This window comes from Andrographis paniculata, unplaced genomic scaffold (genome assembly GCF_009805555.1).
Source record: "Andrographis paniculata isolate CXL003 unplaced genomic scaffold, ASM980555v1 Contig21END, whole genome shotgun sequence".
NCBI lineage: Eukaryota > Viridiplantae > Streptophyta > Magnoliopsida > Lamiales > Acanthaceae > Andrographis > Andrographis paniculata.
Window position 1 is genome coordinate 2,183,552 of NW_026137502.1, and position 27,839 is coordinate 2,211,390.

At 30.4% G+C, this 27,839-nt stretch overlaps 3 protein-coding genes across 6 annotated transcripts; 1 reads left to right on the top strand and 2 right to left on the bottom strand.

The window, feature by feature from the left end:
• Positions 1 to 223: 223 nt before the first annotated feature.
• On the bottom strand, positions 224 to 11,261 carry LOC127244832 (inositol 1,3,4-trisphosphate 5/6-kinase 4-like). Of its 3 annotated transcripts, XM_051265353.1 has the most exons (14): positions 11,007 to 11,104; positions 10,330 to 10,365; positions 9,717 to 9,981; positions 8,828 to 9,017; positions 8,466 to 8,492; positions 8,200 to 8,291; positions 7,768 to 7,836; positions 7,164 to 7,366; positions 6,612 to 6,765; positions 5,387 to 5,500; positions 3,578 to 3,640; positions 3,115 to 3,260; positions 2,863 to 2,995; positions 224 to 698 (listed from the first exon to the last, which is right to left on the bottom strand). In XM_051265353.1, the coding sequence occupies exons 4-14, from the start codon at positions 8,877 to 8,879 to the stop codon at positions 552 to 554; spliced, it is 1,200 nt and encodes a 399-aa protein (XP_051121310.1). In that variant the 5' UTR covers positions 8,880 to 9,017; positions 9,717 to 9,981; positions 10,330 to 10,365; positions 11,007 to 11,104; the 3' UTR covers positions 224 to 551. The 3 variants fall into 3 exon arrangements, with proteins under 3 accessions (XP_051121310.1, XP_051121309.1, XP_051121308.1); XM_051265352.1 differs by lacking the exon at positions 9,717 to 9,981 and having other exon boundaries at positions 11,007 to 11,261; XM_051265351.1 differs by lacking the exon at positions 9,717 to 9,981 and having other exon boundaries at positions 8,828 to 9,032; positions 11,007 to 11,261.
• A 6,241-nt stretch (positions 11,262 to 17,502) lies between these two features.
• Positions 17,503 to 20,563, top strand: LOC127245074 (paired amphipathic helix protein Sin3-like 4). 2 transcript variants are annotated; one of them, XM_051265715.1, is made up of 10 exons: positions 17,503 to 17,647; positions 18,112 to 18,265; positions 18,390 to 18,515; positions 18,597 to 18,783; positions 18,881 to 18,982; positions 19,078 to 19,263; positions 19,344 to 19,498; positions 19,692 to 19,819; positions 19,899 to 20,148; positions 20,447 to 20,563. In XM_051265715.1, exons 2-9 carry the CDS (start codon positions 18,213 to 18,215, stop codon positions 20,129 to 20,131), a joined length of 1,170 nt encoding a protein of 389 aa, XP_051121672.1. In that variant the 5' UTR covers positions 17,503 to 17,647; positions 18,112 to 18,212; the 3' UTR covers positions 20,132 to 20,148; positions 20,447 to 20,563. The 2 variants fall into 2 exon arrangements, with proteins under 2 accessions (XP_051121672.1, XP_051121673.1); XM_051265716.1 differs by having other exon boundaries at positions 18,122 to 18,265.
• Positions 20,564 to 23,279: 2,716 nt separating this feature from the next.
• On the bottom strand, positions 23,280 to 26,463 carry LOC127244731 (CDP-diacylglycerol--glycerol-3-phosphate 3-phosphatidyltransferase 2-like). The gene is made up of 7 exons (XM_051265210.1): positions 25,867 to 26,463; positions 25,501 to 25,598; positions 25,058 to 25,108; positions 24,816 to 24,929; positions 24,139 to 24,195; positions 23,902 to 23,987; positions 23,280 to 23,773 (listed from the first exon to the last, which is right to left on the bottom strand). The coding sequence occupies exons 1-7, from the start codon at positions 26,351 to 26,353 to the stop codon at positions 23,653 to 23,655; spliced, it is 1,014 nt and encodes a 337-aa protein (XP_051121167.1). The 5' UTR covers positions 26,354 to 26,463; the 3' UTR covers positions 23,280 to 23,652.
• Positions 26,464 to 27,839: the final 1,376 nt, after the last annotated feature.

The window sequence follows — 27,839 nt, forward strand, 5'->3', positions numbered from 1 at the left end:
TACCTTCTTTTGGTTGGTTAGACCCAAGAGAACAGAGTCCATGTGCTTTTCAAGTCAATCCAACTACATATATTCCTCTTATTCTGCTTGCTAATTACTTCTGAAAGCCTTGATGAATTGGATGACCGGGGCTCTATTGCATGTCTTCTAACAGTCGTAACGACCCATTTTCAAGTTCGTTAATTGAATATTTTCATTGAAAATGGAACAGTCAATTAAAATCTTGAACCAGTACCCATTCTAAAGGCATATTAAGCTGCATGACATAACCACTTACACAGATCTATGGCCTGTCTGGGTAGCTAATTTATGAACATAACGAAAAAGTCATGCATGACTACATTTGCCTGAGAGCTCAAATTGAAAGCAAAAGAAACGGAATTTCTCAAGAAGCTCACCCGCTCCAACATAGGTTAAAATAAGTTATAATGCACTTTAGTTACATAGAGGGTTCTACAAAAACTACATGCCCTAAAAATGTAATTATGTCCCCACAGCAAAAAGATAAGAAAGAAGCATTCTGAATCCATGTCCACAGCAATTAGTGATATTTAAGAGGTATTCTTGCACTTTCCTGACAGGATCTTCTCCTTCAAAGCATCCCAAAAGGCAGGTATCGCCACATCATCAGGAACTTCCTTGAATGATGGCAGATAATTCACATCCACAATGACATGGTCACCTGTGCCTTCTTGAACCTGATGTTTAAGAAAATGAAAACCCCATAAGCAAAACATCAAGAAATAAAATTTCCCACTTGTGGTAGGTCAGATATATGAAACATATCCAAAGTTCACACCATGTTTAGAGTATTCTTTTCCCAGTCAATTTATAATGTCCTTGCTATAAACATATTTGTAGAATTAAGAGAAGAATGATGATATATCATTTGTTTATTCATGTCCAATAAGGTCTGAATTGGTACCCTGCACCAGATCCTGTAGAGATTTTATTAGCACTGAAGGAAAATGTATCAAACTATTTAGAAAGCACCAAGCCAACTTTAGCACTTCATCTTGGTTAATAGTAGCATAAGTTTGATCATTGGAGACCAAAAAAGACGAAAAACAAAAAAACAAAACAAAACAAAAAAGTTGCTTCAGTTGAACAATGCGGAAGTATATTTAGCACAAGCGCGCGCCATGGCTAATAGGGTGATGTATTAATTTCAGATAACTCTGCTAAAGTAGAGGTCTTCAAAAGTTAAGATAACAGTTAAGCTAATGAGATGAGAATTTTGACAAAATTAGTATTCCCTGATAGACTAAAGATCCCACAGGGATGGCCATCCAATGAGTTTGGTTGAATATGTGGCCTGAAGAATCTAATCTTCACTGATTCCAAGACCCAACTCACTCAACACAGTCCAAACCTATAAAGCAGTCTATTTTAGATTGACCATGTCTGATGCAAAATAAGCCTCGTCCAGGGTCTCATTACAGATAACATAAAAGTTACTCTAGAAGGGCCCCATAATTGTCTGCAGGTGCATTCCTACTGGCTTGTGACATTAGTTGCAATGTCTGGACAAGTTACCATTAAAAAAATCCATTTGTTTAGCTTATAGTTTGTATAGAATACCTTCTATGTTCAAACTTTAATTATGCGCCTATTATACAGACGACTTTATACGAGTAGAAATAAACATTATTCTCTCCGTCATCCAAATATATGTTCACTTTCCTTTTTTGCCTGTCATAAATGAAACATTCTTGTTTCCTTTTCTAATAAAAAAGTAGATCACCTTTTTGTACTTTTTTACTATAAAAGGCAAAAAGTAACAATAATTACCCACTTTTATTAAAATCCGTGCCCAAACATTTGAGCACACATTTGGATAATGGAGTTAGTATAAAATTTCTACTATAAACTTCTATAAATATAAAGAAATAAAATAAATAATATCGACAACTTATTTCCTCAATCTTATTCAAGAAATTGGGTAAAATTTCTGATAAAGCTTTCTAAAAATCACGATCCAATTATGTAATGACCTTGTATTGCATAGAAATAAACATTGTGAAATTTCTAATACAACCGTCTAGTATAAAAAAAAAAAAAAAAAAAAAAAAAAAAAAAAAAATGGATGATATTGACAACTTGTTTCCACAATCTTGTCTAAGAAATTATGGTGCAAATTAATCTTTGAAGGCCATCACTACTAAAGTTTGGGTGCCTCCAAACACGCCAAAAGTTTGTTACCACAAGAGAACGGATCCAGGTTTGGATAACAATCGAAAAAATTAAATGAAAGGAAACAATAACAATAGTAAGATAGAGAAGAAAAAAAGAAAAACTTATAATAACCTAAGCAAGATAAAAACTAAAGCAACATAATGACTGTTAGGATAGGGTTTGTCTCCTTTATTCTCATCCAAATGTCCTCATTTCTAAAAATGGTCTCTGCTTTAAGTGGTTAACCTATGTGGTAAAACCATGGCCCTTGATTATAAGCAACAAATATTGGATTCCATAGATCTCAGCCAATTGCAGACCGATTTTGAATGGCCTAAATGGTCCAATTAGCCTTAGTTGTTTCCCAACTAGCCACACTTTACAATGCTATTTTGGGGTAGGCTACAGCCCAATCAACATTGTATTGCCCTGTTAGATTAGGCCATGGCCTGGCCTCGGTTGCGGCCTTGCCTAATTTCATTGGCACTTGTAGCCCAATTTCGTTGCAGCTACAACTCAGCATTTATTACCTAGTTTTAATCTTCTAGGTCTGATTAGTGACAGCAACAGTTCACCTTTCCTTATTTACAGTAACAACAAATGATATATATATTTTTAGATAGCCCTATATGATATTTAATACGAAAATTTTATTGTGGAAAAGAAAAGATAATAAAAGTAACATACCACAACATCAAATCCAAAAATAGTAAGGTCAAGTGTTCTTCTGAGCCAATCTGCGGCATGATTAACTAGATCAAGATCAATCTGGTGACTAGTAACATTGACTTGCTCTTTAGCAACCGGCAGGGATTTTAGGCTGCCAGAAAAATAAATAAATACAGAGGGGGTTAGTTATCATCAGCTTTCTAGATGCCATAGAGGAGAAATGAGCATTGAATCATGACACTGTACAAACAGAAGGACATTATAAAATACCTGTCAAATAGTAATGGTTTCATTCCATTCTCAGGAGATAAACTCATCAAGTTATCAGCATTGGGAATTGACTTTTTGACTGCATAAAAAATCTTTCCACCCAAGGCATAAAATTTGTAAATCAAAGCCATATGATTAACATATTCCTGCAAATAAATTTCATTGACAACAGTTCAGTTGTCACGGGAAGGTAAAATAGCCAGTAGAAGAGAATCCAGGTTCAGAATATGAACTATGGAACATAGTTATCAAACCATATCAAAACGCACAAGACCAGAGTATCTTATGTCATCATTATCAGAGATTCATTTATTTGGCGTTTACTGGCCTTTCTACTTATAGAAATAACTTGAGAAACAGTTATATGCTTCACGTAAGCAAAACCAAGAAGAAGGAATATCAGATTCACATGTAATAAACAGTATTTAAACAATGTATGCTATGTATGCAATAAGTTGCTTACCTGAACCACTGCTGGAAGAGGTATATTGAGATCCTTGTATTGATCTATCTTAAAAACAATTGCCTGCAATACATGTCCACAATGGCATCAAATGAACGTTTACGTTAGGTAACTTTGCTTATCCAATGAATTAAGAAATGCCCGACTCTGATTTAGTCACATTACAAAATTTTTCTTGTTCTATTTCTAAACAAACACCAATACCTTTCATCCATATTATCATGCTTTACTTTTCCATGGTCAGAATATCAACTTTCAAAATGTCAAGGTGGACTATTTCTATTTGACAAGGTTTTAGATCAAAGACTGAATATTCCACTTGTTCTTTTACACTATAATTACATGAGTACATATAGACCTTCAGAAGGGACAAATGGATAGCCCTTAATTTTTGCAATTAGTAGACCATAATTGTTGCCATAAAATCTCTACCGTTGATATCCCCCCACCACCCTAACAAAAAACAAAAAACTGATGTTGGTTGATCCACTGGAAAATGTGTCTATGCGGAGAAAGAGCCTTAGTAAATATATCAACAAATTGAAAATCTTGGTGATACGCGGAAGAGATATTAAATGAGCATAATATACTTCGTGGATAGAATTGCAATCAAATTCAATATGTTCGGTGCACTCATGAAAAATTGGATTAACAAATAAAAATTCACTAAAAATCTCTCTTACAAAATTCATAGTTTTCTCCTAATCAATTCATTTTTTTTCTTTTTCACTCGCAATATATTATCCCCGTTAAATTGATTCATCTAAATCGCTGTATTTTTTACATTTTCAACAGAATATTTTTTTTACATTTCTTAATTGAATTATTTTTTTTTACCAAATATAAGAATTAATTTTAATTTTTTGCTAAATTTCTTTTCCCTATAATTTTATTTTTTGCTATCATTTTTCGGCAATTCCATTATCCTAATGTGATTGACCAAAAGGATAGGATACTTGAAAGTAAATGAGTGATAGAGATAATCAACTGATTCGAAAAATGGAGAAATTCAAATAACTAGCTTTGATACCATGATAGATTTTTTATTCAAAGACCTAATTTATTCAGGTTGTACTTTTACTCTATAACTACATGAGTATACATAGACCTTCAAAAGAGAGAAATGGATAGCCACAAATTTAATGTCGAACACTAATCTAACACTATTTAATAACACTAACATATAACTATTATTTCAGCCATAATCTTGCAACTAATAGAATAAATCTCATAACTTGATTATTGCAATTAGTAGATCATTTGTTCCCCATTATCTTTGCCCTTGGACAAATCAGACATCCAATAGCCAACAGGTTTGTGGTCCTATCAATGAGATTAAGAACATTTGACGCTCTTCATTATACAAGTGCTCCAGTAAAACAATCATTCAATGATTCAAATACTCATTACTTAAATGTATACTAAGGGACCCAAACTTCATCTCCATATCTCAGAAATGTAGCCGATGCTGGCTATTAAACAAGAATAAGGGTGTAGGAAACCATTGGAAGATGAACTAGAATATAGAAGCAAAATAATTGGAATTCTCTTCCTTCATATAATATCAAGCGAGATCACTACTGGACTTAGCACAAACCAGCATCACAGGAGCAAATGAGTATATGTTAGTGTAAAAAGATATTCTGTCTTCAAATCAATTCTGCGATACAGTGGTAGATACATGTAGGGATGCACAATGGGCTTGCAAAAAATAAAAGCCTTAAACATATTACTCATCCTTCATTTTCTGAGCTGTTGAAAATTAAATATTTGGATAATCTCAATCATTGACACATAATCAACACATACCATACTGTGAGCTTCGGATACACCACATGCAACTTGAGGTTTCACTATAGTTGGTAGAGACAACTTTGCTTGGGCTAACTTTTGCTCCAAATCAGATTCATCAAATCGATCAACCTGCAGTTAGGCTCAATTGTAACTGAAATGCTGAAAAGCTTCACAAAATAAACAATAGGATAGTACTAAGTTCACTCTGCTAAAAAAAGAGAGTAATATGTTCTAGGATTTCAGACTACTTTGCTAAGTGCGGCACCATGGGATACGTTAAGCTATCTATTTGAATGGAGTGACGTTCTCTATGAAGCTTTATTTTAATAAAATGTTTACTCTCTATTAAAAGAGATAGTAAGTGCTGGTGCTCAAACATATGTACTATGTTTTCCTTCTATTCCATCTACTACTCCATAGTACAAATAACCAACCTAGTGTAGCCTTTAGATTGCAAAATTTGTAGAGCAGAAAATACCTCAATTACTGGACATGCCAGATTTTCAAGACTGGAAATATAAAGAGGACCCCCTCATAAAACCATTTCTTAAAAGAGATCAATTATATCTAGTGAATCATACATTGATAGAACCAAGTGAATCACTTTCTAAAGCCATGTTTTAGAGCACTAGGGAAAGATCATAACAGGCAGCCGATAGTTAAGAAGGAAAACATATGATAGCTAAATAATGTACTCTTTATTGTCCCTTGTTAAGCAAATGCTACATTACTTCTTTATAAACAGAAATGTTGCCATAAGAGATTAAGGTTTCCAATGATATTTTTTAGGATGTTTGTTTAAAAATATTCAGATACATGCATAAATATTGTTGACCCACATATGTACATTTAATTTGCTTAAAACTTAAAACTTATTTTGAAGAACAGTTCAAAGATAGAAAGACTCAATCAACCACTTCTCTCCTTCAAGTTAAAGATCAACAGTTAAGTCATATCCTCAAAATAGGTTGAAAGAAAATTGTGTCCATGAGAACTAACTCCAAGCAATCTGATGTTCCAATCTCTAAAATTCAATTATTAGTCTCATCTTATATATATGTGTGTGTGTGTGTGTATCAGTCTCATCTTAACATAAATATATTCTTATTCTTTGAATCTTAGCAAATGTTTGATGCAAATTGTTACAAAATATGCTTGCAGTAAATACAAGAATTATAGCAGAAAGCTAATCCTTGATTGTATTATTTCCATCGCAAGAAAGTAGACCTATATTAATAACCTTGAGAAAATGGGGAGGTCTAATTTTGCAATGGCCATGAATGTTGAGTTTTTCCAAGCCAAAAAGAATCTGCTGGATTCTGAACCGATCCAGTATGGGGAGCACGTTGTTAAATGGGTCAATAACACAACAATCCAGGTGGCATTTAATGTGCCTGCAAAACATAATTGAATATGTTAATAGTTTTGTATTGCAAAATATTTCTTCAATGCAGAAAAGGAGTTAAAAGGTTATTCAAGCTTTTCATAATGCACACATATACATTTTGAGGAATTTTATGTATCTATCCAGTTCCTTCTTTAGATAACTTGCAAAATGCATATAATGAATAAAGCAGGGAAAAGAACATCGGCACTTTTTATGCCCTTGTTATATTTTATGATCTACAACAGAATAAGAAAAATAAATGATCTGCATCTATTCATTTTTTGCATAAAAATGGTGGTTACACATTTAGGCATGTTTTTTGAAATGTTTTCCAATAGCGTACAGTTAGATTATGTCTGTGCTAGTGAAATAAAGTATAAAACAAAGCATACAGTTCAAATTTACCTACACAACTCCTGCAGATTGTTAGTAAATGTAACCTGCTCAATAGATCCTAAAGGACTGTCCATGTCAACAGCCAAAATCTCATCTGTGGCCTTATGAAGAACAGCATCAAGTAGTTGAAACTGGGGTGCAAGGGGCAGATCATAATTTAGGGGCAAAAAGATCAGTCCATTTTCGGTTGGGTGCATTGGGAATGCACCTCTCTGCAAAATAAGAGGTGTGATCACTGGTCCCCAGCTAGAAAAGGATGAATTAGATCAGTCATCAAATTAACAGGAGATATGATAATAGACCTTCCCAGATGGACTACGTAGAAGAACTATTATGTGATGCCAGATTCCTGTTCACTAACTAAGAGTTTGGGAAAGTCCAAAGTTGAAACAAATATAATTAATAGCAAAATTTAGCAGATAGTTCAAAACTTGATCATCAGTCTGAGGCAGATACTAGTGAATTTAAGTTTTCCTTAAAATAATGTGCACCTTCCATTAAACCTACACTTAGCATTCAAAAAGTCAAAGAAGCACAGGAGTTGCGATTAAAATATGATAGGAACATTTATTGCTCTCACAACATGCAGTTGTCTTTGCCAGATAGAATTTACCTTGGCAAAATCTCCTTCACGCGAAGGCTTCATTACATATCCAACTATCAGTGCCTCTTCACCAATTGCCTGTGTGATAAAGATACTCCAAGGAACAAATATCATCAGAAAGTTTTGAGTGAAATAACACACATTCGTGAAATCGTAAACATACAGTTATTAGCAATTCCTGGGACTTGCGTAAATGTGATGGATTGAGAAACTTTAAGGCTTGAATTTGAGGGTAGAAAGTGTGGCTCATCTTCCAAACACATTTGAGTAAGGAATAATCAACATGTTTGACATATGTAAGTGTCTAGCAAGGTCAATTTGGAAATATTTAATAGAAATTTTAAAAAATCTCACATCAAGATGCAAAAGGATTATATACTAATATGCTCTTTAAAAAACAAAAGGCAGCAATAACATGTTAAAGGGGAAAACAGGCAGTACCTTTTTATTTAACTGGCATATCAACAAAAGCAGCTCTTCAAGCTGGCTAATAAATAGGTTTGAGATTCCAGTAGCACCAACATATTCAGCATCTGTGAAGAAAGTAAAACTTATTTTAGCATAGTAATACGCTTCTGCAGCTTGACAAATCCATGATTTCCCAAAAATAAGATCCTAAGCAAATAGCATATACAACGATAATAGATAATATTATGAACAAACATGAGATCACAAATATAGCATGAACTTGAAGGCACTGCACTTACCAGTGGATGGTTCCCTGTCAGCATTTCCTGCAGATAGATCATATATATATAGAAGACGTTAAGCATCATTCTCCAGCAAAATGGTTGAATGCAACTCAATAATCATTTTTATTAATTCCGCCAATAATAGAGGAAGAACAATCTTTTTTATTATTGCTTACTATTGGTAATAATAAAAGCTTACATTAATCAGTTTATGTCCAACAGATGAGACTCAATCAACTTATAACCCAATTCATGTAGAAGAAATTAACCATTTGTTTATTGGATTAAACAGCACTCTACAAATAGTAACTCCAAGTAACATCTTAAGGAGCAGCAAGTGCTTTGAAAGATACAACTTATTTCCTATTAAAGCTTACCAACAATGACCTTCAACCAGGTACAATCATTCCCTTTGGGATGGAAATCCATTTTTCTACTGGAAACTACATGAACAACATCGCCTCCTCTGTCCTCCCAACTTTGAGCAATCACACTTGAAATATCATCTGTTGATGAGCAGAACACGGTGCAGAAGTATTTTGTAGCCACCTCTTGAATAAGGTTCACCTGTAATGAGTAGAACTATTCACAATACTATTATTTGATAGGCAATACATCAATAACATGTGAGAAAAAGACACCAGCTTTATAAAAATGTGAAGATGATTAGATAGCAACTTTAGTATTATCTTCAAAATGATTCTTTAGGTGGATAATATCATAATATCTCAAAATTGATAAGAAATAATTCAGATACAAATGTACATATCATCTAATAAATACTAGCATAGAATTGTTAGTTGCTGTCACACAGACAATGTGCAAAAAGACATCTTCATGTATACAATTACACCAATTGACATTAGAGACTCAAGCTGGAAATGGAAAAACATGAACAAAAACAAGATAGACTGGGTGGTGGACATAAATTACAAATGGTAAGGTCTCCAGCTACAAATGTAAACCCTCAGAATCGAGATGGAACATTCTCCGGTGATATCCCCAAGATTTTAAGAAAAATTGTAGAAACGTAAATTAGTTCCAGAATATCCAAAAATAACAAACTTATAAATGTGGGACCTTGTTCTTTATAAAGAACATAATGAGTTTCCATTGAAACTAATGAAGAAGTCCCCTAATTTATTAAACTGATAGAATAAGAAACAAAATCCAATTATTGACCTACAATAAGCATTGGTCTAGAGATGGCTTTTCAAAGATCTCATTTCAAAGCTAAATTATGCTTGGCAACAGATTTCAGTCTACCTTTTCGTTTTTGGCTGTTTCTCCATGACCACCTGTTCTAACATATAGTCTTGATGCTGCATGGACGCTAATCAACTTATTGACTGCATTTTGAATGGCCCAAAAAGTTTGATGTACTGTGATTTCTATTCAATTTGAATTGCTTTCTAGGGTAGAGATATGGGCTTAAACGATTCCATATAGATCCAAGATTCCTCCACCAAAATTGAACGTGAATGCATTTGTCTGTGTCCAGATATATGGTAAATAGCCATCTCAACTTGAACTGAGAACCAGTAAATAAACTATAAGTTGTTCCATTCAATGCATTTGTTAAATTTTCATGCATCTGTTTTGACCCAGCAAAGCATAAAGTAATTTGGCAAAATGACAATGAAATACTCAAGTATGAATTTTTTCAAATCCTGGTGATAAAAGATCTACCAAAATTGCTTAATTTTTCAAAAACACACTTGCACGTAAATGTGAAAAAACAATCTGGCTTTGAATTGAATTGTATACTGACTTTTCTATCCAAACCAATTACTTATCAGATCATAAATTAGGCTAGTAGAAAGAATCCACTTCTAAGCAGTAGTATTAGAAGAGAAGTACAAGCCATGAATATCCTCACCTTTGGGCTTGAAAGGTCTTGCTCACATAATATTCCCTGCAAAAATTAGATTAGTTCAAACAGATCATCAGAATTAATATCTATCCAAAACAAAACTGAAAACGTGATTAAAATATATGTTTTAACTTCCCCGAAATACCACATTTCAGTTAGCCCCCCTCATGCTTATAGTATTTTTTAATTACACAGTTCACAAATGCATAACATAGTTGAATATCTCACGCTACTTCTCCACCTTAATGGCAGAGAGCTACAAGCAACTGAAAATTAAGTATGCACGTTGGTAGTATCAATATCCAAAATATAGACATTACAAGAGTGCAGGAAACTGCAACAATTCATGATCACTCAGGAAAATTATATACTTTGCCTCCAACAGATTTGGGAGCATAATTACTACAACTAAGCTAAGGCTTTTCGTCCTTCATTCTTTTAAAACATAAAAAATCCGTCTTCTTGTCATTCCGGCGCTCACAACTTTCTAATTTAAAAATGCTCGAGTTAAATTTGAAATTTGTCATTGGAAAGCATGTGCTTTCATTAAGCAGCTAAATCAAAAGAAATAGAAACAGAATAGGTAGCGAAAAATCCCACTAATTTGCATTCAACTCGCGCAGCTTACGAAAATTAGAAACATAGTAGCCTGATTTCGATCAGATAGCGCAAATATTGCATACAATTGGGATCCTGGAGTAGCGCAACTTTCCGAGCAAATATTCGGCAGCCAGAGCAACGACGGCGTCTCCATGGGAAGCATCAGAGGACAATACGACAGAGGAGTCCAACAGGATCCCTCTCACTGCACCCATTCTCGTGATCTCCGTTAGCTGATGATGATGATGATGGGCTGAACTGAAGATTATAACAGATGGCTATTGGCTTCAGGCTCCGGCGTAAGAGTGAGGCAATGGCACGAACGATTATGTATATAAACGAATCTAAAACCCGTCGTTATAAATTAATACTTCCTCCTTCCACATTCATCCAGTCTTCAATCTTTTTCATTTTTCTATTTTCATCTAAAATCTTTAATTTATAATTTTTTAATTTTAATTATATTAATTAATTATTTTAATATTAATTTAAAATTATTTTTATTATATATGTTTTTAATTATTTAATACTCCCTCCGTCTCAAAAAGAAAGGATTCATTTGCTTTTTGCAAGTAGTTTTAAAAATATTAGTATTATATTAGGATATAGTATGAATAAAGTAGAAATAACTAAAATAACATTGTTAGTACGTGTGATATAAAAGTAACATTTGTGTAATATATTGTAAGTTGTAAGGGTATTTGTAATATTAGGTAGATAATAAAGTTACTTTAAAAAAGGAAATGGATACTTTGTTACGAGACAGAAAAATAAATACTTTGTTATAGACGGAGGGGAGAGGGTATTTAATTAGATTTCAGTATTTACAGTAAAGGGACACGCTGTCACTGCCAACCAAGGGCTTGCAGCCTGTCCTACATAAGACCTAGCTCAACTTAACTTATTTATTCAAATAATTATTTTAAAGCCTATTTAATTAATTAGAATGAACATAGGCTTTACGAAAAGCATTTTAGGTCTATCAAACAGGTCTATTTATATACATAATTTTAATTTAATATATAAAATTATTATACATTTATATTTTTTTTAAAATAATAATTTAATGATAATAACCCAATATAAAATTGATTAGTCGTAATTATATATATATAAAATAATAATTGCATTTATATTTTTTATTAATATTAAATTTTAAAAGATAAAAATTTAATTATTATATAATCCTTTAATAGACTCCTAGGCTACCTAAACTTAAAAATAGATCAGTATAATTTTTTTATTACAAGCTAATAAGTTATGCTCAGTCAGTAATTTTTCAAAATAGGCCTAGTCTATTTAGCCAAACAGGCATGGCTATTTCAACCCTTAAAAATTACTCCCTCCGTTCCACGTACCATGTCCACGTCATCGTTTCTATCCGTCTCCCAGTATCATATCACTTTCTTTTTTTGGAAAATGATTATACACTTTAATCTCATTTTAAACTTTTTAATTTTATTTTTTTAAAATTTTAATTAAACTAATTAGTTATTTTAATCTTAATTTATAATTATTTATATTATAGAATAATTATTTTCACTAATATATTCTTAATTATCTACTAATTACACCCCTTCTAAAATACTGTATCGTAGCAGACATAGTACGTGAAACGAAAATAGTAATATTTAAAAATAAATAAAAATAATAATTGTATAATTTCTAATTGATGGGTAGTAATAATTAAAATTTAAAATTAAGTATATTTTATTAAATAATTAATACATTTAGGGTGTGTTTGTTTGGGGGATTTAATAAGATTTCTACTATTCATCCAATTTTTTCCCCCCAAAAACATCAAATCAAACACCTATTTTTCATTTTTTATATTATACTAAAAATCAATTTTACATTCAAAACATCACATCAACACCTATTTATATCACATCATACAACTATTCAAATTCAAAATTTTTACTATTCAAATCCCAACTCAAAATCCAAACCCCCAAACAAACACACCCTTAGAGTGTATTTGTCTGAGTTTGGATTTTGAAAAGAAATAATAATAATAGTATATTTTTTGAAAAATAATGTATTTTTATTATTTTTGTTAAATATTTGAAATTATATATATATAAGTATACTTTATATATTTGAAATTATATAAATTAATTAAAAAAATATTTAATCCATAAATTATATATTCTAATGAAATTCAGATAAATTAATAAATAATTTAATCAAATCTTTTAAAAATTCATATAAATCAATAAACAAAATCAATTAAACACTGCATGTATTTTATTGAATTTGTAAATCCACCGAAGTCTACATACTTTTTAAAGTACAAACAAGTCTATTAAAATCCTAATTGAATACACCTCCTAACTTAAAATATACTTAACAAATTTAAATTAACTTAATTAACTACATAAGATAAAATATCATATATCACGTAGGATCACTCAAAATCCATTATCCCTCTCCTAAAAAACAAATATTTTTATCTACCTTTAAAACTTTACATCTTTTATAAAATTAGTTTATGTTAATTATAAATAAAAAAAACATATTTTTTATTTACTTGTATTATAGAAAATTTTATTTTTTACAAAATAATATTCATATTGCATATATTTTTTAAAAGTTTTTAAATACATATTCTAAATTTTTAATCATATATATTAAATTTATCTTAGAATTACCAATATTATTAATTACATAATAAATAATAAAATAATATCATAATTCGTTATTATTAACTAATTAAATATTATTGTCTTAAATACCGTATCACTAATGAAAAGTATCAATTGAGCCGGGGACAGAGGGGGTATTATATAAAAATGTTATTAGACAATAAAAATATATAAAAATAAATAAATTATTATGGTTCCTAGTAAAGATAATGTGTTTAAGATGATTACTATAATGTATGAGATGAGAGTAATAAAAGAAATAATGAAGTAACGAAAACGACCGCAATGAATGCTCAAACAACTTCTGACTATTTGCATGTTGAAATAATAATACGGGATGGATTCGGTGCTGAAATAAATATTTTCAATATTTTCAGCACTATGTTGAACAATTTAAATTTAATTTTATATAATTATACTAATTAAATAATCAAATAATACTCCATTCGTCCATTAAAATTAACACACTTGGGTCCGGCACGGAGTTTAAGAAAAATGAATATTTTATTGAAAAAGTAATAGGTAGTTGAGGGTATTTTTAAAAATTTAGTTAGAAATTAAAGTAAATGAAAATAGAGAATGTAACAAAGTCAGTGGTCTTTATTGTAAATAAGGTTGATTTGTTGACTTTGTCAAAATTAGTAATGAGATAAATTAATGGACAAACTAAAAAGGAAAGTAAGAATAAATTTGGAGAACAAAAGGGAGTATAAATTAACATAAATGTGTTTGTTTAGGAGATTGGATTAGATTTCCATTATTCATCCAATTTTTTTCCCCAAAAAAACATTAAATCAAACACATATTTTTCATTTTTTATATTATACTAAAAATCAATTTTACATTTAAAATATCATATCAACATCTATTTATATCACATCATACAACTATTCAAATTCAAAATTTTTACAATTCAAATCCCAACTTAAAATCCAAACTCCCAAACAAACACACCCTTAATTTATATGTATTAAGCTAGGTGCTTAAATGCTTTTTTCAGCATTTGATTCTATTCCATAATAATACTCTTTTCCTTTTATTGGAATATTATAATTTTTCATTTATGTCTCAAAATAATGTTTTTATTTTTCAATTTAGTAATTGTACTACATATTTAACATAATAAATACATTTTCAATTTACACTATATTACACAAATGTCATTACTTTTATATAACATAATAATAATATAGATTTTTTTTTTTTTTTTTTTTTATTGCAATCTAATATAATACTAATATTAAAATATTTACATAAAAAAAAGTAAATGTCATATTTTCAATGGGACGGAGGGAGCATTTTATACTCACTCATTCCACTCCAAAATATCTGGTTATTGAAAATGTGTTTTGATACTTTTGTCTTTTGGCTTTATATATAGATTAATTATACGTGTAATAGTATATTTGTAATTTATGTAAATAAACTAAGGATATTTTGATACTAGTGTAGAATTTCTCGTTTGAGAATTCAAAGAAATCAAATAATAATTAAATGTTTAGTTTATTCTCAAAACCGAACTATAGTGAGTGAGAAATAAATTAGTAATATGATTATCATATATGTCACATAATTATGTGTCAAAGCGAGTTGTGTATTCGGATCGGACGTCGGACCGAGTCGGTGAGCTCACAGGTCGGATATAAAAAGTCTATCTATACCAAACAGATAAGTCATATCTTAAAATTGATTTACATCTCTAAATTTGAGATCATATCTTATGAGATTTGACTCTTGATATCATATCATAATTGATGTGATTCTATATATGGGTGATACACCATATATATAGAGAAAATCCCCAAAAGCTTGTAGAAAGTCCATAAATAGGCATGACCATGACCCTAAAGTCAATATACAAACAAGCCTACGTACTCTCATCTTGATATACTCTATTATTTTTTCTGTCAACTCTTGTTTGTGGTACTGCTTCGAGAGGATATAAATCATTTTATTTTTTTGGAGTGATTCGAGTAGACCGGAGCACTACCGCTCATATTTCACTCTGCGGGAAGAGGTCTTCCTTGACTCGTATTCCTTCATGCTACCTCATTATCGACTCATATTTTTCAACAATTAGTGTATGATTACTTTACTAAAATATAAAATAAATACTTTTAAATGAGATAAACAAAAATGATAAAAATGATACTTAAGAAAGAAGTTTTTTATAGATATAACATAAATATATAAAAAGTAAAATATCAATGGATTCTATCTATTCACGTATAAAATATCCATTGAAAGAAGTATTTTCGGTATTTTGATGTGAAATTATAGATATTTAATTAATAGCAGGTGATTAACACTTACTAAATAAAACAATATGTGAAAAAATGTGGTGAACTACAACTATTCATTGCGATGAATTATAAATTTGACATGATATTGATAGTGTTTGAAATTTTGACCGTTCGAAACCTAATTTAACTAGTTCCTCAATCAATATAATTAGTTGGTCCACTCTTTAGCCCGATCCACTGGATCGACCCTATACTCTTTTGCTTAAGCCCAAGTCCAAACCCAATCCTTAAACCCCTTGGCCTATGTGTGTCTACCCAAAAAATTTGAAAAATTTGTTAGGTAATTTTTATTGTAATCGTATGAGTTTTAAGTAATAGTTTTTTTTAGGTGTGCAAAGAGAAGAAACTGATTAGAGAGAGAAGAAAAGAGAGGCGAAGGAGCAGCCTCCGGCGAGTGTTTCGGTAAGTAAGAAGCATTTTTTATGGCTAATTTCGATAGGTGTTGAGGTTTAGAATATCGAGCTGACATCCACTTTGCAATTGTGGTTACTTCAGGCCACTTCGTATCATTGACTAATCTAAAATCAACATTTCTTAGTCATCGATGAAAGTTCTATGTATTTTGAAATGAGTGGAGTATATTATATATATTTATTTAATATTTATAGAACATTTGTATTAGTGACAAAATTATTGAATGAACAAACTTAAATTTTTATATTAGTTCTATTTTTAAAATAATAATAATAATAATACTAAACCGTACATTAAAAAATAGGTTTAAAAGAATATTGAAAAAAAAAAATTGACCTATAAAAAATCGGTTGCCAAATCGGTTGTAAGTTTGTTTTTTTGTGATTAATTAGAAAAGATTTAGGGGGTGTTTGACAAATAACTTTTTGAAAAACTTAACTTATTGAAATAGTTTTTAGCTGTTTGACCAGTCTAAAAGCTAATTTAGGTGTATGGTAAATTAGCTTTTAAAATTAATTTCTAAAAAGCTAACTTACCCAACATTTTGAAATAATTTTTCTGTAAAAATAATTTATTCTTTATACGCCCTTAAAAATTTATTATGTATTTTACACAAATTAATAATTTATTTTTATATTAAAATTACATTATATAAATTCTATACTAAAATAAATTAAATAAATTAAATTCATTGAAAATTATAAATATAATGAACTAATTGATAACTAACATAATAAATATATACACGAAAAATTTATTATTTTATATTTTACATCATTTTCAATAGAAAAACTATTTATATATTTTAATAAAAATATATTATTTTTTAAAATCTAACTGTAATAAAAATAAATACTTTTATAACACTTTTACAATTTTCAATGACTAATAACAAAAAATTTTAAACATTCTAAACTCAAAAGAACATAATTAAATATATTACAAACAAAAATAAAAAAAAATGTCTTCAATTGTTATTTTACGTATAAACAGCTAATATCAAACGATTATTTTACCAAACATTTTAATACAAACAGCTAATCGAATCAGCTAGTCAAACTAGCTAATTGAATCAGCTAAAACTATCAGCTAATTGAATCAGTTAACGGTTATCAGATAATTGCCAAACTCGCCCTTTGTTTAGTTTGAATTTAAATTTATAATTTCCCCATTATGTTCTTTCGTTCTTTCATTTTACCTCTTCGTCTCCGCCTAACATCATGCTGCGCCGCCGCCCAGTGAAACACGCCGATGAAGAAGAGAAATAGCTATCGGTCAAACGAGTTTCTCTCCAAACTGCGCGCCAAAATCATCTTTCACTGTGCCGAAGATTTCGCAACAGAAGCAAAAGAAACACGCCTTGTATGTCTCCTATATCCTCTCTATATATATTTTTTAAATTTAAGAGATCCAAAAATTTGAAAAAAAAAAAAAAAAATCGATTTAGAGAGAAGGCTTTGGATCAGTTGCTGAATGCTTTCCGAATAATAATTATAATTTGTATTATTAAGTTATGTCATTAACTTAATTAAGATATATTTCAGCACCACTTGAAATCCGTTACTTATTTGTTTAGGGTGTTTGTTTTGGAAATTTGAATATTTCTATACTGATTTTTATTTTTATTATTATTTTTTTTAAAAAAAATTAATTAAAGTATATCTTTCTATTATATTCAAATTATTTTTCTATTTAAAATATTATAAAAACAATTATTTATGTTTAAAATCTTATTATTCAGAATATAAATTAAAACAAACACTTCTTAAACTCCCGCCTCCACCTATAAATTAAAGGGCTGTGCATTTTCGTCATTACTAATACAGGCGACTGCAGAATAGAAGAACAACCAACTACTGTTGTTGTGTTCTTGAGGAGGATCTATTGTTTGCTTCATTATTTTGTACCGATCATCTGAGCTGAAATCATGGATGTTCAGTTCCCTACGACTTCTCAACTCAAGCCCACGCGACCTATGCAGTAAGTTTCTTTTCAATCTATTTGCTTGAAATATTTGAGGGATAGAGAAAGAGGGTTGAATTTTGGTTACCAATTAATTTTGTTGTTTAATTAATTTATAACTCCTTTGAGCATCAACTACCAGTGCTGGAGAGTTTCTAGGGAAGGAGGATGGCATTAACTATCTACAAACGGTCAAAGAAGTTTTTCGTGGAAGAGAGGATAAATTCTGTGAATTCATCGAAGTTCTAAGAGATTTCAGGGCACAAAAGTAGGTTTTTCCGTCTACTCATTACTTTTCATTAGCTTCGGTGCAATACTAATAATATGTTAACATATATGGTTTCTCTAGAATCCCTGGGGCTGATGTTGTATTGGAAGCCAAGGAGTTATTTGAAGGTCATTGGGACCTAATTTTGGGTTTAAACGCCTTTCTGCCAGAGGAAGCTCAAATCGAACTCCCACATGAGGAAGAAATATTTCTGAGAAAAAATCCAGTGGAATTTAACGACGCAATCGAATTTGTAGAAAAAATCAAGGTACAGTGCAGCCATATAAAACTCAAGCATCCATTCCCTATTCGATTCTCCCTTAGTCCATTTTCATTGATTGATACAAATAACAATTTATGTGCAGGCGACGTTTCAAGATCGTGATCATGATGTGTACACAGCTTCCATTGACATTTTAGATATGTTCAGAAAGGGCAGAAAGTCTGCAAAGGAGGTTTATAGTAAGGTATGTTCCTATGCCCCATATTCTTTGATAATGTCTCGGTTTTATAGAAAGAATGGAATTTGACAGTTGATACTGAATAATGTTTCTTTTTGTAGATCTCAGTTCTTTTCGGGGACCACGTTGAATTTATTATAGATTTTGCCCATTTTTTACCTCTTCTTACGGGGACTGCGAGTGTTGAGCTTCCACAGTCTTATAGGAATCCTATCCCATATGGGGAAGATAAAAATCCCTCCAACTGTGAAAGCCACCATCCAAGTTATCAACTTGTGCCTGGTGATGTAGGTCTATTTATTTATAAAATAGAATTAGTTGATATTATTGATATGTTACTCATTGCATTCCAATTTCGATAAAACAGGTTGTGATCTCAATACCAAGCCAAAGAACAAAGATTGGTTATGAAGTTTTGAACGACAATTGGGTGTGTGTTGCTTCAGAAAGTGAGGATTACTCTTCCAAACACATACCCAAAAATCAATACGAAGAAAGCTTGTTTAAATGTGAGGACGATAGGTAAAAAAACTGAACTCTGTTGTAACTTTAATACTTGTGCCATTCATTACGTCAAACACTTATTTATATAAATCAGTCCATTGTTACAATTTAAAATTTTATTATTCCTAAAACACAACCAAACAAATCTAATATGCTTTTATGATATAAATATCTTTTGAAGTAGCTATTGTTGATCTGTTTATTGTTTCAGGTTTGAATTGGATATACTCTTGGAAACGGCCAAGACAGCGGCAAGCCATGTCGAGAAATTAATGAATGATATTGAAAATAATAAAATTAAATTAGATTCTACATTTTGCATTGGAGATCATTTAAAAGGTATATTGATTACTGGTTAATTTGTTTCGTAGGATTTATCATGCATTGAAGTTGATGGCTCTCAAATTTTAATTTTCAGTTAAAGATCTACGGTGCATTGAGAACTTATATGGTGAGTATGGGCTTGACGTGCTTGAAGGACTTAAGAAGAATATTAAATTGTCGCTACCGATTATCTTAAATCGGTTGAACAATAAAATGGCTGAATGCGAAAAGTCCCGTGCCAAGTTTAATAAGGTTTGGGAGAAGGTTAACCATAAAAACTATCTCAAATCACTTGATCATAAGCATGAAGATATCAAGAAGACTTGAGTCCTAAAAGCAAATAGGTTCGATTTATTGTTTTCATGTCTTACAATACATTTAATAGTTTTATGGTCCATCATTTGAGATGTGTGCTTTTTATTAAATAGGATTACTTTTCAATAGCATTTTTATTTGTTTGTCTAAGTGATAGACATTGGTTTATTGATATCTATTACTTTTGTTGTAATGCTAACTCATGTTTATGCATGCTTTTTTTTTTTTTGTTTTTACTTGGTTTTATTTTGTTTTTTTTTTTTTGAATTGTACAGATTTGGTAAGACTATGCAAAAACAAACACTAATTACGAAAATTTGTAAACAGGTTTGGATCATGGTTCGCCGGCGAAGAAGAAGGCCGCGGTGCGGAGCCGTCGTGATGTTTGTGGTGCAGCTGGCGGTGTGCGAGGGAGAAAAAGTGTGAAAACTGCATGAAGAAGGGTTTAGCTAAATGTATTAATTATTTGAAATATACTTGTATAAAATAAAATTTAAATAAATTTAAAATTCATTATTATTTGAATTATATTTAATTAAATGTATATGGTTTAATATTATTTTTTAAAAATAAAATTTTTATTGATTGTAAATTTATTGTTTAAATTTTTATATTTTTAAATAAATTTTTTATTATTAATTATAAAATTATTATTATATTTGTAATTTATATATTTGACCGGATATGTGAAATATTTGGAATGGTCAAGGCCGATTTGCAACCACGATTTGCATCATGGTTTAGATGGTAACAAACTTAGCTCTGATTAACATCACATTCTGTGACAGGTCAAGTTTGAGTAAATTAGTCTCGACCCGTCGAAGTTTTTACCATTCGCGGAGTTGTAACTATCATATGTTATTGCATCATTTGTAGCTTGAATAAGATGAAAGATCACATCTTCGAGTAAGATATCATTGTTTTTTTTTAAGGGTGTGTTTGTTTATATTATACTAAAAATCAATTTTACATTCAAAATATCACATCAACACTTATTTATATCACATTATACAACTATCCAAATTAAAAATTTTTACTATTTAAATCCTAACTCAAAATCCAAACCTCCAAACAAACACACCTTAGTGTAAAAATTGAAAATACTTGTTTAGATTTAGTTTATTCTTTAGTAAGCTTTAAAATAAGTAATGCTACTTTTGGGTCTTAAATCATTCATTTTTTTTGGCAATTGTGTAGATTCAGGACATTCTGGAGTAGGCAGTCAATAGCTACTGTCACTCTTAGGTCTCTAAATTGTACACTTTTGGCAATTGTTGACATTGGAGTGTGTCTGTTTGGGGGTTTGGATTTTGAGTTAGGATTTGAATAGTAAAAATTTTGAATTTGAATAGTTGTATGATGTGATATAAATAGGTGTTGATTTTGAATGTAAAATTAATTTTTAGTATAAAGTAAAAAATAAAAAATAGGTGTTTAATTTGATGTTTTTAGGGAAAAAATTTTAGATGAATAGTAAAATTTTGTCAAAATTCATTAAACGAACACACCCTTTTAAGTACATTTTTAGTAGGTTTTCAATAGCTATTGCTACTGTTAAGTCTCTAAATTATTTATTATTATTATTGTGCATTAATAGAAACACACCCACTCTAGTTCATCCCAAAATTGACAATTTAATCTCTTTGTTATAAAATACTAACTGTTTTTTAATATCAATATGAACTTTAATTGCTCAACAATTATTCTAATAATTTTTTTTTTGAAAATGTATTTATCAATATATCTTTTGTAAAATATATATATAAAATTAATATTTTGTTTTATATTTAGGCCCATTTCGTGTCTAGTATATAGCCGTCAAAATGAGTTGGCGAAATTAGTTCACAATTCATTATAATATGTAAATAAACAGGTTATTTGCTGGTCATCCACCTTAATCAACCGGCAACCGGCGGGATGAGCCAAGCGGACCAACTTATTGACCTTTTAAAAATATTTATTTATATATTTAATATTAAAATATATTTGTATTGTAGAATTTAAATAATAAATATATAAATAATTTAAAATTTTAAGTATCATTGATGATATTTTTAAAATAATTATTAATAACAAATAAATAAATATTTTTTATAAATCTTTTAATAAATTCTAGAATAAAAAAAAAATTTAAAAGAAACTTAAACAAAGAAAACGACCATATATGTATCTATTTACCTTTTCATTAAAAAAATTGGAAATCCAAACGTGGTTAAATAAAATATATTAGAAATTATTCACAAATTTTAAATTTATTTGCTACTTATATGTATATATATATATATATTTACATATTTTGTTTCTTTATTCAATCAATTATTATTTTTTTAAATATATAACTTATTATCATTAGCTACGTTTAATATGAAAATCATAGAATAAAATAAAACACAACTTGATTGTACGTAAAAAAAACCATTATAAATAAACAGTTCTTGAAAATAAGTGGCGAGGCATCTCTACTTGGAGGCTTCAATCCGAGTTTGATTTCGGCTTTTAGTTGTTCGACTGTTTATTAAATTTATATATAATTTATTTATAATAAATAATTTTATCTCTTCACAATCTTATTATACATATATTACATCATTAATTAAATAAATCACATATAAACTACAAGTCTAATCATCAATCCAAACACATTTGTTAATAGAAATTACTCTTTTCATCTATTCAAATTTATGCTCATTAAAAAATTATCTACCTCTTTTTTAGCAAAAGTACACATCATTTTTTTTTGCATTTGTTACTATAGAAAACAAAAAAAAATAAAATAATAATTATTACTCACTTTTATTAATATTTATATCCAAATATTTGAGAATCAGCAACATAACAATCAATTCACTAAATTATATATATATATATTTATTTATTTATTAAATAATATAGCCTAATTATCGAAAAGCATCTAGTCTCTCAAAACATAATACAACATATAAAAATGATAGCACTCTTCATCTACCTACACATTTGTTCATTTAATGTTTTTGGATGACATAAATTTCTATGAATATTATCAAACAAATACAATATATATACATTAACACAATATATATAATCTATATACCTTATTCACTCATAAAAACAAAACAATTCGATACAAAATATTATTTTTTATATTGCTGACACAAAGTGAACAAACCTGAATCAACACACATAGGACATACTTGTATTCATGTATTTACGAAGGAAATCAAAGATACCTTTAAGAATGAATAAGCACAAACCAAGACACAAACTATGATAAGTGAGCATATCCCCCCCGGTGAGAGTCGAAGCCCAACAATTATAGTGCTATAGCCTACCGAAAGCCTAAACATTCGGGTCTCAACAATGACAACAAAAATTCACAAGCATTCTCATGTGATTGGACTTCTATGTATGCATTAAGTGAAAGAATCTTGAGGAGCGGCACTTACTTGGTCGTATCCCTCCCTTTGTAATGACCGAGCGAGAGCGGTAAGGGTAGGATGATCCCAGTCAAGACTGTATGTATGCCTGCCTTGGATTGCACAAAAATACACTTCTTTCTATAGCATCAGCACTTTCCAAATTTTCCTCATATATACTGTCAGCGACCACAACGAAAGCCATGCTGAGATGTAGAGCAACACTACCCCAGATGACACCAGAGTTCCAGCTCCAACAAGACTGAGATATATATATATATATATAGAGAGAGAGAGAGAGAGAGAGGGAGGAAGTTCATGCATTATCAGAAACCTAACCTCAAAATGATATGTTATCATAATGCAAAAAAAATAAGATTAAGAGGAAACCTTCCATCTCTGGCAGCCAAAAGAATGGTCAATGCACACATCTGTGTAGCAGTTTTCCATTTCCCTAAATTATTAACAGCAACAGCCTGTATATGTATATTTATATATATATAGATATACAGAGAGAGAGAGAGAGAGAGAGAGAGAGAGAGAGAGAGAGATGCAGTGGATCAGTTATAAAGTCACAGGTTAATAATATATTTTTAGATGCAAGTTCGTGCCATCTGCTATCAGTACCTCCAAAAGCTTCTTGTCTTGAGAAGCAGCCCATTCCCTTAATGCCGACATGGTTATCTACACATGACATTTGATCATTACAATGTTTGTGTAAAAGCAGCACAGTAAACATATTATCTGGTGTTCTTCCATTTGTACGCACGTTTGTTATAAATACCAACTTGGCTATGATGCAAATAAAACAGTATAGAAATCTTATGTTTTAGCATCTTTGTCCAATCATAACACAAAAGGTATTTAGCATAATGAGCAAATACATGTGGGTACTTACTACTTATGTCCACCCGTTTTATTTATAACCCATTTTTATCAATCAAATTCATAAGTAAGTCATCTAGACATTATCTTTATTATGACTGGAAATATGCAAGTTTTTCATATGAAATTATCTCATCTACTAATTAATCCAGTACAAGAAGTCTAGCAGAGGAATCGAATAAATCTCTTTTGTAATCATGGAGCAAGTGTAGCAGACTAGCAGAATAGTCAGTTACTTAAAAAGTTATTTCTGGAGACATATCCTCGCCTAATAGTGCAAATGTTTTTATAATATAATACATTTATAATCTATTAAAAATAACAATAAATCTAAATCATGCCAAATATTCACATGATTGATGTTTCCAGCAGTACACTCATTATAGTTACAGTTTTGAGCAAAAATCCTAAGAGGTTACCTCTCGGCCAATTATGACAATTGCGGGGACCGTAAATAACCATGGCACTGGACCTAACACACCAACTTCAACTGGCCGGGTGCATAACAAGATCAAAGTGGCAGCTACCATAAGCTGCATCAATTAAGAAAACACTATGAAATATCCACTTACATTACAAGGACAACCAATTAAGCTCTTTAAAGTAAAACCACGCATTAGTTCATCTATACTCTAGAAACTAATTTAGCAATCATTATTACCTTATCAGCCACTGGATCCAAAAATGCACCAAACTGGGTAAGCAATTTCATCTGCAACAAGTAGTTTACAATGTAAACATTGACATTATGTTAACATTAGTTGCTTTTAAATCGTTCAATTAACCATGAAGAGTGAAACATGAGAGAAATTACAATCGGCTGTCCTCCAAAATAGATTCCATTTTCCTCACCCATTATTTGTTTAACCAATATCTATAAGGTATATTAGTTGATTTTCCTTTTTCTATTTCAATATTTTTCTTTACACAAAAACTCTTCAAGGTAACAAGATGTAATATTGAATCCTTTTAGTTTTCTTTTCCTTCACCAAACTCCCTGCCGTTACACAAATATTAAAACCAAAAACAGCATAATTTACCAAATTAACAAAACACAAATAAAGCCTCAGAGTTTCCATTAAATTCAAAGCTCCAAAGCCATACCTTTCGAGCAAGGTATCCATCGAGCCAATCCGTAATGGCAGCCAGTATGAAAATTCCAGTTGTAGCAGCAGGTCCCCACCAGCTCTCAAGATAAAAGGCTGACCACAATAGATTAACGTCAATTTCACCATTTCTGAAGACTCCAATCTTAGAAATTCTCAACAGAATAGACAAGTTAGGTTTTTTGCATTCTACTATTAAACTTATTCTGCATCCCCAATTGAAAGCGGCATTACAAGTCAATTTCCAAATTCAAACACAATTCCGCATCGAACATTCCACCGTAATTCTCGAATGTATCTCTAATGGAAAAAAAAAGGACAAAATAGTTAAAAAATGGAGCCAGAAACATAATGCAATACGTACTACTGACAAGGAGCGGCACGGCGGCAACGCGACCAATCGTCAAGATCGTCGGCAACGTGAGAAATTTAGGCTGCTTTCCCGAAGGTTTCTCGCCGCTGTTTCGCTGCGACGCTAAATCGGAAGCGTTGCATTGTGTGTCGACCTTGCCATTAGCTGCGGCACCCATTTCAGCCCCAAATTTACCGTCCGCACGACGATGGAAACGACAATCCGTCCCTTTACCCAAAGGATCAGAGGTAGCAAAGGGAGGATTCTGCCGGATATGGCAAAAACGATAGGCGGCGAATTCAATGCGTCCGGCAGATAACCATGCGGTTTTCCTCCACCGGCAGCCGGCGAAATACCTCTTAGGGGAAGCGACGGTGGCAGCAACGGCGGAGGGGTAGGGGGAGAAATTGTTGGACAATTTATAGGGTTTGCGAGCGCAAAGGACGGTGAAATTTGACAGTTTGGAGGCGCCTGGCATGGCGGGTGGGTGGTGGAGCATATGTTAAATGCGCATGGGGAGGCTCAGGTTAGCAGGAGAGGCGCACGTTTGATGATGGTGGACGGGAAGAATACATTCGGCATTTCGATGCAACGGAAGGAAAGCTTCTTTTTTCCTTTCCACTTTCTACTTTCCTTTTAGGATTTAACTTCCTTTAATGGTCCGGGCCCTCGTTTGGGCCATTTTGATGGACGATTTGGGCCTGGACTCACTTGATAGTTTAAATCTTTAATGATAATAATAATTTAATTCTATAATAAATTAATACTACCTTTGTCTGGTATTCATATTTGAATATTAATTATTATATCAAAATATATATAAAAATACTTTCATTAGTATTTTATAATACTAATAGAAGGATATTTGTAAAAAACAAATTATGTTTTGAATGTTAAATACAATAACGCAAAAGGTAAATATAATATAGAACGACGGAGATAGTAATTTTATTTTTTTATAAATAAATAAATAACTCATCGGTTGAAAATTTAAGTACGTTTATTTGGATATGAAAATTAAAAAATAATACTCCCTCCATCTGGGAAATTTAGCCAATTTCCTTTGTATTTTTACAAAAAAGTGGGATTAAATTTTTCGGACGGAAGAAGTAATATTTAAACATTAAAATAAAATAGATACAAGCGTAAATAAAGTAAAGTAATATGTTATAAACAAATTAATAAATAATTGATTTGAAAAATTATCGTGCTGAATTTTCAGATTAGCATGTGCTGTTAGATAGTAGGTGAAATTGAAAGAGTTAACCCATAACAATAAATATATACCTTTGATTGAATAAGGAGTAATATCATAAAAAATATAAACTTTAAAATGTTAATATACAAAGTATTATTATTATAATTGTTAAATAATACAATTTTTGGATACTAATGTATTTTTAACATTTTTTTTAAATATTTAAATAATTTATATATATACACAAATGTACTTTGTATATATTTGCTAGACATAAATTTATAAAAACTATATATATTAATAAAACAATATTTATTCAAATATGTAAATTCAATGAAATCTATAAAAATTAATAAACAATCTAGTAAAATCTATCAAAATTTATATATATATCAATATACAAAATCAAGCAACCTTCATGTTAGTTTTATGAATTATATAAATTTACATCAATTCATAATAGATATAATTCAATCCGAACCAAACCGAAATTTAAAATTTGGTTCGGATTTTTTGGATTATCGGATTGGATCGGATTGAATTTTTAACAAATTTCGGATTTTTAGATCGGATCGGATAGGTATACTTAAAATCCGAACCAATCCGAAATCCGAAATATAACATTTTAATATATTTTTTTATTATACATATTTAATATTTTATTAGAAAATATTATATTTTAATATAAAAAACTCAAATTTATTAATTATATTTTAATATATTTAATTTATATATATTATATATATTTAATATTATAAAATAATAATAAATATAAAAGAAATTTTAA